The following is a 10306-nucleotide window of genomic DNA, read 5'->3' as shown; positions in this document are numbered from 1 at the left end:
CCCCCCCCCCCCCCCCCCCCCGTCCTGGGATTGAAAGTGCCTGGGACTATGTTCAGCTTTTTCTCCTTGGTTCTGAAGATCAACCTTGGGTCCTCGTGCATGCGGAGAAGCACGTCATCAGCTGTACCATCATCACAGTCCTTTATTACGTTTTCAAAAGAATGACGCTTATAGTCACTCCTAAAGATGCAGAGACTGTCGCAATGCAAGGCTGATTTCATGTGATTGAAACACAGATGGCCGCCCTCCGTCTCCACAAGGAGATAAAACTGACTCATAACATTGCAGTATTAGAATGTGCATAATACATAGTGGGAATAATTGTTTTGAAGCCTACTTGAAAATTCCTTATTGTTCTTTTTTTATTTTTATTTTTTGAGATGGAATTTTACTTTCTAAAGTAAACCAGGTTAGCCTTGAGCTCTGGACCCTCCTGCCTTAAACTACTGACTTCTGAGATTATGTGTGTTTGCAGCTATATCCAGCTTTATTTTGGATCTATGTGGCCTATGGTGACTATCAGCAGCAAAACTTTAGTATTTGTCTTAATTCTAGCTATTAAACACAATACCCTCCTTGGGGGCTTTAAACATTTCTTTCCCATAATTCTCGGGACAGAAGGACTGGGATCAAGGTGGCAGGGCCTCAGGTTCCGTGGAGGACCCCCTGTGGGTCTAGGCTGCCAACTCCTCCTTTTTGGTTCCTCATGACAGAAGAACAATTTCATGTTCAGTCCTCTTCAACACAGTTAACCCCACATGGACAAGCTCTATCATCCTAACCTTGGTGCATCCAGTTAGCACGCTGCAGTAACATCAGTGAGGATTAGACTTCAACATACTGATTTTAGGGAAATTCAAACCTTCAGTCTCTAACAACTATCTCCTTTGAAATGATCTTTTCTTTACTCTTTGGACATGCTTCCCCTGGTTTTGTTCTTCTCTCCCCTCTCCAGGTCTGGTCTGATTTCCCCTTATCTGTCCACCAGCCTCTGCGCTGTCTTGTCACTTTTCACATCTCCTTTTTTTTTTTTTTTTTTCCCAAAAAGCAAATTGATTACATGATGTCCTAGCTTGGAAGAAATGCAAAGGATTCTTCAGGTAGAGGTGTGAGCTCTGAGGATACCATAAGTTCACCCTCGTGCCTTCATCTATGCACACTGCTGCCTGCTTAAATCTTATCTGCCTGCAGCTATCTGAAGAACCCATGTTCTCCAAATGACATTAGCTCCTCTCCACCAAAGGCCACCTTCGGTTCTCCACCAAGTCAATTCTTCAGTTTGTCTTGGAGGCACAAGCCTAACATCCTCCCTCACAGAAAGCTGTTCCAGATCGCTTCAAGGCTGGTCCAAGTAGCACTTGTCCTGTGCCCCATCTCTGTCGTTTGTACTTCTTCCTTTCCCTTTATTGAACAGACTACAGCGTTCAATACTGCATGCTGATTGCCTTCGTTACTGGTTTATGAGCACCTAGAAGTCCCAGTTTATCTCTTTGCCTTTGTTACGCTCAGCACGTGAGACAAAGCAGGTGTTGAGTATAAGTCTATTAAAGGGAAAAGACCAATCTGACCAGCAAAGACTATGTCAACTATGGATAAGCAGGAATTTAAGAAAATACTTGTTTGTTTGTTTCTTTATGTTGTTCCTGTGTATGGCATCTCTCTGGCTCTGAAAGCAGGAACTTGTATGTACTTCATTTAGTGTTTAATCTCTTTGCCTTACTTAGAAAATTGTTGAAAGAACGAATTGGTTTCTCAAAAACAAAACTAACAAAATCCAACAAACACATGCTTCATTTTTCTGGTCTTCCTTGAGAGGAATCATTTTTGTCTGAACCACAGATAAAGTCGATGTTTGAAAAGGGGTATGTTCTGTGTTTGCTGTTCAAATAGACAGTTAATATCTGTGTAAATTCTGTACCTCTTCGACTAGGAGCATGTTGGCACATTTGTACAAAGGATACATGTTTTTGAGGGTGTAAAGACAAAATGGAGAAGAGGAAAGAGTGCATTAAATAAGTACGACAAGATTATTTAACTCAGAGACTCCTGCTGAAGTCAAAATACCTACAACATTCTAGCTGCTGCCTTCAGTCTTTATGTGAAAAAAAATACAGTGTCTCAAAATTAGTGGGTTAATAGAATGTGGAAACTGGTATTCCTTTAATATTAGGGAAAATGTGGTTTATAACTGCATGCTTGTCCACGGAGTCCCAACCCAGGTATCTGATCCCAACTGGCTTCTGCTCCAGTTCCTCAGAAGTCCACCCCTTCTCACACTGTGAGCACCTAGCTGCTCTTTTTCTGCTGCAAGGCCATCTCAGGCAGACATTAGCACTTAGGACAACCTGGTGTCAAGTTCAGTCTCTTCGATGAATTAAAGTAACTCAGCATTTCACGACTTCAAACTTTCTTAAAGAGAGGAGGAAAGCAAATTTTACAATATGCATTTACCTCATAAGCCAAATCTCTCTTCCTCTCTCGTTCCCCTTTCTTTTTCCTTCCTTCCTTCCTTCCTTCCTTCCTTCCTTCCTTCCTTCCTTCCTTCCTTCCTTCCTTCCTCACTCTCGCCCTCCCTTTTCCTCAATCAGATTATCTTTCCCTTTACTGTATAGAAGAAATAACTTGAGAGATATTTTTTGCTGTTGTATTTATTTATTTATTTATTTGTTTATTTATTTACTTATTTAGAGACAGGGTTTCTCTGTAGCTTTGGAGCCTGCCCTGGAAATAGCTCTTTTTTTTTTTTTTTTTTGTTTTTTGAAACAGGGTTTCTCTGTGGTTTTGGAGCCTGTCCTGGAACTACCTCTTGTAGACCAGGCTGGTCTCGAACTCACAAAGATCCACCTGCCTCTGCCTCCCGAGTGCTGGGATTAAAGGCATGCGCCACCACTGCCTGGCAGGAACTAGCTCTTGTAGACCAGGCTGGACTCAAACTCAGAGATCCACTTTCCTCTGTCTCCCAAGCGCTGGGAGCCACTTCTGGGCTGAGAGATATTTTTTAAAAAGAGGAAGTTTGTACCCTCCTGAGTCACACTGGGAAGTCCTAGTCATGTGTAACAAAGGGAGAACCATATTCCTCTCTGGAATTTGTTTATTTTGTGTTTTGAGACAAGGTGTCACTGTGTGACCCTGACTAGCCTAGAACTTACTTTGTGGACCACATTGGCCTTGAACTCACAGAGATCCAACTAGTCCTGGGATTAAAGATGTGCACCACCACCCTGGCTGCTTCTACAGGATTTTATTGCAGAGATTGTCTTAGAGTAACTATCAGAGAAGCAAATGACCTTATTGTGGTGATAAAAATATTTCCAAAATAATATTCTCATTGACTGCCCTAACCTCCTACAATCTTATGTGTTGTACAGTCCTATCTCAAATAAAAAGAAAAAAGATGCCACATCACACAGTACCCCGACAAACTCAGCAGCTCCTACTTCTGAAGACAGTCCAATATTCCTACCTGCTGATTCTGCCGATGTGTGCAATTTCTATGAATGTTTTTCAGGCTTCTTTCCCTGAGCAAGGCTCTCTGAGGCAGTTCATTGAAGCATATTCAGGTATCTTATGATCCAAAGGTCCAGGTGTTTGCTGCGTTTGTCTGAAATGCCCTTCCTGCCTTCTTCCCTTTTCTTCTATGCCTTAGCTACTTAACATTTTGTGAGCAAATTCCCCACTGAGCCAGAAAGGCAACATCTGGGAAGAGCCGATGTAGATAAGGAAGGCGTGGTGCCATTCGTGAAGGCTGGAGCACGTGGTCTCGCATCTCCTGGAGCAAGGGGGTGTGCTGGTGCTCACTTAGCTTTCTGCTTTCCGCCCCTTTTCTTCTCTCTGGGGCCCTGACTCATGATCTAGTGCTATTCTCGCTCAGTCAGGCTTCTAACCCTCTAGGTAATCCTTTCCTAGAAAGCCCTGATAGTCCCGGATCCAAAGTTGCGCCTCATTAGTGTCCCGGGTGGTCTTGACAGTCTGCATTAACCACCCCGTTATTTCCTTTCTCCAGGACTAAGGTTTCTCCACCCCACTTGTGTACCATTATGACTTGAACACAGCCCTCTTTTACCGTCTCACTGTCCATCCTTGTCCGTCCTTCCTTGTCCATTGCACGGAGTGCTAAAATTGTCTTCAGTAATAGACTCTACACACTCATGCTCTCAATGTGTCTCTGCTGACTCTAATAAAGTTCGTAACACACGGTGCCATAGAAATGTTGAATTACTGACAGAGAAAAAGTTAATAGAAGTCAATCCATTTGCAAAATTCTACAAGAGCCTTTGGCAGCTTTAGAAAGAAATCGTAGCTAGTGGGAAAATGTTGGGGGGGGCTCAGAAAATTACACATATCTACACTTGGAGTGGTTTTTTTTTTCGAAGTATGAAGTGAAAGCTTATATATGTTATACAATTTAAAAATACTTCAAAACAAGAACTTGATGCTACAAATGGCCTAGGAAATGAGGGCAGCTTGCCATGGGCACGCTGCCTCAGCCTGCTTCATATACACACCGAAAGGGAATCCAGAACCTTCATATCTTTCCCCTCAGATAAAATGCGTAAGACGGGGAAAGTGTGTCAGCCAAAGTTAGAACTGACCCGCACAGATCTTTCCCTATGGCAGAGCCAAGGAACGATTAGCTCCCTTGTGAGGCCCAAGTCGTTTGCTCAGTCTGCCCGCCCCAGACACCATCAATGCTTCCCTTAAGCGTGGATTGGCTGAGGAGAAATTGGAATACATTAAAAGGGTATGTTTGAGCATTTTCTCTTAGTGTATGATGTGTTTGCTTTAAGTAAAAAACAATCAGAGTCAGCTGTGACTGTTCTGTATGAATTTTTCAATGGAGAGTAGCCAATGGTACCCAAGGTTCGCCTGTGGTTTTGCTGCTGCTAGGGTGTTTCTCTGACCTCCTCCGTAGCAGTAGGCCTCTCCAGGAATGATGGCAGACTTATGCAGACCTTAGCCCCACAAGCACTGACAAAGAAGCTAGCATTTGCCAAGTTTCGTGTCTTGTAGCGTGGATCGTTTTACATCACAGTAAGTTGTGGGTAAGAGTAATAGGTCCAACATTTCACAAGAAAACAACTTCAGCCCATAGCCAACTCCTGTGGCTCCCAGTTGACGGCGTTTTTTCCCTTTCAAAGAGAAGCTGCTGCTTCGGCATCATCTCCCGGAGCCCTTGGCAAGATTTCAGGCCATGTGTCAGGGGATCCCTTGCGCACATAACTATGACGGAAGCCAAGTGCTGTCCCACAAGTATTGAGGACTGCTTATACTCAGGAGACTTAAAGCAGACGCATGGTATCGCATGGCTCAGGGGTACCTTGAAGAACACCAACGCTCGTGTTCTTCCTCAGCTGCCTGTGACATGGCCCTTTCCCGGTTCACGTGGAGTTTAGCCAATAGTGTTTGGTGAAGTGTTTTCTTTTCGTTAGCTCCTCAAGTTAAGCAAGATTCGGACAGTTAAATAGAAGAGTTTTCATATATTTTTAAGCAGGGCCGCAGCATATATGACCCTCTAGGGGGCATTTCATTAGTGAATGCGGTATGTGTTCTTGGTGAAGGCCAATATGAAACTGGCTCACTGTTTTTGTCCAACTAGCTGCAGATGACATTTAGGTGTGTTGTTTGGTGTGGTGACTCAATTTCCTGTAGGATAGCTGGCAGTTCCACATTGTGTTCTCCCACCCCAAAGGAGGGAGTGGGGTGTAAAGGTCAGTTACTCAATGTCTTAGTGCAGTTGGGGTTAAAATTCCTGAAAGTGAAGACTTGATAGTGATCCTGGAAAACTGGAGGTAGCCATGCTGCCTCCGTCTAGGAGAAGGAAAGTCTTAGCTTAGCAGGTCTTTATTCCAGCAGTGACTTTAGAAATTCGTTTATCCTACTGTATGCGAATACCCCCCCCCCACCAACATGTACACATGTTTCAGGGCAATTTCATTTTCTAACTAGAGAGAGAGCACGTGGAAGGCTCCGGAACTTATGTATGTGATCTTGCTTGATTTCTTATAGTCGCAATAACTAAGCCATGATTTGAATATGAAGTGGGTCTTCTGAAAACAGTTCCTCCCCATGTCTCTCTACCACCCCCTCCCAGGCAAACTTTGGGTCGAAGTGCAGGACGTCTTGAAGCTGAAGCATTAACTTGAGACTTCCCCAAATTACTCTTCCACATTAAAAAAAAATAAAGATTAACATATAATATATAGAGCCATAAATGCTAGAACCAAGGTCTGAATTCTACTTCTGATTTCAGGAAACGTTCATGAAGATAGGAAAGGTGCGGTCAAGGAAAGCCTGCCATACACTAGGAGGTCCCCGGGAACCCAGGCTTTCAGAGAGTTGGGTGGCAGGAAGCAGGGACATAGAATGCCGAGCTTGAGAGCTGTGTAGAAGATGGCTGGCTTTGGATAACAGAAAAGATGGCAGTGATGGAGTCTATACAATAGCTATGCCTCTGAATGCATTGGGTGTACAAACTATGGACTGCTCACGTGACCAAGAGTTATTTTCCTCCTCTGATTCCCTGTATTGCTGTTTTAGAGAGCAGAGGAAAGAAAAGAGCAACCTTGAGACTAAATAGTAAAGGAACTGCTGCGGTGTCCAGACAATGCTCTACTTATATATGGAATGGGTTCAGTGGATTCAAATGCTGACTTATTGTCCCAGATCTTTAGGTTATGGGTCAACAAAGGACTTTCTGTGTTTTGGATCTTTTCTTTATAACAAGCATGCAATATTTTACAGTTTTACAATCAGGGAAAAACTTAATACTCCTCTTGTAAATTATCTTTGATTGTTTTCTTTGTTAAAGAAAAAAAAGTATCATCAGCCTTAAATTTCAATTCACCTGGCAAGGTTTAGGCAGTTGTTGACCTAAGGTTTATTTACAGGGATTAATGATGGAAACACACACACACACACACAGAGAGAGAGAGAGAGAGAGAGAGAGAGAGGGATTTTAACGCATAACATTCAAAATGATGAGCATACAGCTCAAAAATCATCTTGGGTAAGGACAAACCAAGTAGCAAGGCTACCACCGTCTGGAAGTTATTGAAACTTATACATTTAAGGGAAATCCCAGATTCGAGACTCAACCCGCGGAATTGTTTGCCACCTCTAATAATTACTGGAGTCTACACTGGGACAGAATTTCTTTACCCCACAATACTGTCGATTGGAAGATGAAAAGGAGGACCCCGTACTTTCTGCTGACAGTTTTGTGGGAGAGACCCCTGGGGTTTCGACTTTTCTCATTCTGAAATAATATTCGTGGTCAGTTTTGGAACTGATCACTTTAGGAAAAGTGGCCAAGGTCCCTGGGTCAGCTTTTATCAACGGAAACCATGCCCCACAATGCTTCTGATGTTTATTTCGTCTACAGTGGGCAGAAACAGGCTTCTAAACTTTCTGTCCTGGACCCAAGTCCAGAGTGTTCTTGTGCATTCTGCAGAGGAGACATCCAGGCTAGGCGGTGTGTAAATTCTACCCTGTGGTTGGTTACTTTACATTGCTGTTCCTTAAGGTGACTCCTCGACGATTAGGAAACATGAATTGTCAAGCTCGAAGGCATTTTGACCCCACAGCACTATGGTTTGTCTGTTTACATCCACACTAAAATATAGAGGAGCTGGCTGGGTATTGGCAGTCTGCCCTTAATAGAAATTATTTTATTCTCATAATTCTGCCCCTTCAAGAAAGTAAATCCTAAACCCAGGGAAACACCCAAACTTCATCTTGCAGGAAGGGTAGTGATTGTCCTAAGTCACCTTGCTTTCGCCCAGGACGCCCAGGCCTGGCAGGCTGAGCTGGGACAGAGGGCCCAGGGACTCCTGTGTGCACCGGCCCGGGGTCCCCGCGGGGCAGGTGCGCGCTCGGTTGGCCGCACGCGCCTGCGCGCTGGGGGCCCGGCCAGCCCCGCCTGAGCCCCGCGGGGACCCCGGGTGGCGGGCGACGGGCGTTCCACGCCGGGTTTTCCTCCGCCCTGGTGCAGACCAGTCCCACAGAAGCGCCGCACACACGCGCGCGCACGGCCGCGCCTCCCTCCCGGCTGCGCTTCAAAGCAGCCGCGCCGGCTGCCTCGGGGGGCGATGCCGCGGCAAGGAGGTGGTGGTGGCAGGGCGGGCGACACGGGCAGACTACTGCAATTCGGAATCCTTTCGTAAGGAATCGCGGGGGGGGAGCCAGACAGCGCCGCGGGGCCGCGAGGGGCACGAGGGGGAGTGTTCCCGGAAAGCCAGCATGGAGCGGCGCTGCGCCCGCCCGCCCGCGGACTTGAGCGACAAAACAGGAAACGGCGGCCGCGGCTGATTCATTCGCTTCGCGCGCGGGGCTCGGCGGGAGGCGGCGTGGAGTCGCGCGGCTGCGGGACGCGGACAACCGTGGACCGCTCGCCCGACTGCGGGGCGTCCCCTCTCCCTCCCCCGCCCGCCCGTGCGCGCCACCCCGGGGCAGCGTCCGAGCGAAGGAGCGAGCGAGCGCAGGGAACCCCCGAGCTTGCGCCGTTGCGAATTCGCCCGTGTAGCCGTGCCAAAGTTGGCCTGCAGCTCTTTGCGCCCCTCCCTGGAGGCCGACCCGCGACGTCAAGCTGGAGCATCCTGGCCAGCCTGAGCCCGGCCCCGCCAGTCCAGCCTCAACCCCCTGCGCGCCGCCGGGCCCGGCAATATGAAGGAGCAGCCCTCATGTGCGGGCACCGGGCATCCGAGCATGGCGGGGTACGGCAGGATGGCCCCCTTTGAACTCGCTGGTGGTCCCATGAAGCGCTTGAGAACTGAGTCCCCCTTTCCCTGTCTCTTCGCAGAGGAGGCCTACCAGAAACTGGCCAGCGAGACCCTGGAGGAGCTGGACTGGTGTCTGGACCAGCTAGAGACCCTGCAGACCAGGCACTCCGTCAGTGAGATGGCCTCCAACAAGGTAAGCCCCCCCCCCCCTCTGGTTCGGGTGTCAGTGACGCGGCTAGACTGCTGATTCCCACGCTGGGGAATCACGGATCCCAGTGGCTTGGGGAAACAGAGAGAAATTTGTCATGCTTACTGCATGTTAGCTGTTCTGCTCCTTTGGAGGGAGGTTCCTGTTTACATGCCTCCCTGTAGCTAGATAGACCATTTTACAACAGCAACTTTGACATAGTTCTAGCATCCCTAGGACGAAGGGCTTAGAGTGACACTTTGCCCTTGCAGCAGAAACCCAGTAGGGTCTGGTGGCGTCGCGTGTTATCAAAGGTACTGCTTTAAGAGTCCTGGTTGGAAATAAAGAGTTGCAGGACTCCATGAAGTCACTTAGGACGCCACCACTGACCTCGCTCAAACTCAGCAGAGTTCACTGAACTTGCAACCTTCGCTGCCATTTCTCTGGTTCTCGGGGTATTTTAAAGATCGGGTTTTAAATATTCTATAGAAATGGTCTGTCCCCGGTATGCATCCACAGAGGATATTAACGAAGTTAGAAGGGTCGTTGTGCTGCCTTTGTCTCCTTCAGCCTTGGAGAGACCAAATCCAGGTTTCTAAGGTCATTTAGTTACCACTAGGCTTCGGCTGGGCATTTGTGCCCTATGTGCCATGGTGCGGCTGCTAGTCTTGGCAGTTAATGGAGTTTAGGGGGCTGAAAAGTAACCTTCAGCGCCAGGCCGCCTTGCAGTAGCCTAGGAGGAGGTAAGGTAAGGTACTTTCAGAGTTGCATTTAAAAACAGCAACACAAGTGTGTGCTTTATGCCTTTGGTTATGCAAATAAATAATTGAGATTATGTGGTCTTTGATGACCGGCTGGCTTAGGGGGCCAAGGAAAGCTGTGTACTTGATGCAAAGGGCTGAAAGAGTCAGTAAGGACATGTGGCCATTAGACGGAGTTGTCTCTTCGAGCTATTTCTGTAGTTTTGGACACCTATTTACAAGGTCAGGAGGGTTATGACATTTTACCGGTTGTATCTGGTCGTTTATTGAATGTGTCTTTTCATGCTGCGAGCTCAGCGTAGTTTCTTCCCCACCTGCTTTATTTCTCCTGCAGATTTTTATAAAAATGCCATAGCTCGTCAGGCAGCCTCTGGGTTGGTGTGTCTGTAACACTGTTCACGGAGATAATGTTGTTGTTCTTGAAATGAAAAGTGGCCTTAAACTGAAGGGGGTTCTCCCTATTAACTCACTTGCTAACCCCCATGGGCCTGCTGGTGTGTACCACATCAGTAATCAAATCTGCATTCTTGATTGTTTTTGTTTGTTGCTTTTTGTCACCTGGGCCTCGTTTCTAAATTAGTCTTGGCTCTCCATTGGAATGACCAGTTCCTGCTCTCTTCCTGGGACTCTCGCTCCCTGCC

At 47.0% G+C, this 10306-nt stretch overlaps 1 protein-coding gene across 7 annotated transcripts in view; it reads left to right on the top strand.

The window, feature by feature from the left end:
• Pde4d (phosphodiesterase 4D) overlaps positions 1-10306 on the top strand; it is a 1097876-nt gene that overhangs the window by 1035013 nt on the left and 52557 nt on the right. For 6 of the 7 annotated variants that reach the window (XM_050160342.1, XM_050160343.1, XM_050160344.1 and 3 more), the window contains one exon: positions 8798-8910. In XM_050160342.1, coding sequence (XP_050016299.1) covers positions 8798-8910 — 113 coding nt within the window. Of the gene's footprint in view, positions 1-8571; positions 8712-8797; positions 8911-10306 lie in introns of those variants that run through there. The other variant, XM_050160348.1, reaches the window with a different exon arrangement.

This window comes from Alexandromys fortis, unplaced genomic scaffold (genome assembly GCF_014885135.2).
Source record: "Alexandromys fortis isolate MF-2015 unplaced genomic scaffold, M_Fortis_MF-2015_v1.1 scaffold_76, whole genome shotgun sequence".
In the NCBI taxonomy this organism is placed as follows: Eukaryota; Metazoa; Chordata; class Mammalia; order Rodentia; family Cricetidae; genus Alexandromys; species Alexandromys fortis.
Note: the sequence above shows the minus strand (reverse complement) of the source record. Positions and strands in the feature narration are given on the sequence as shown.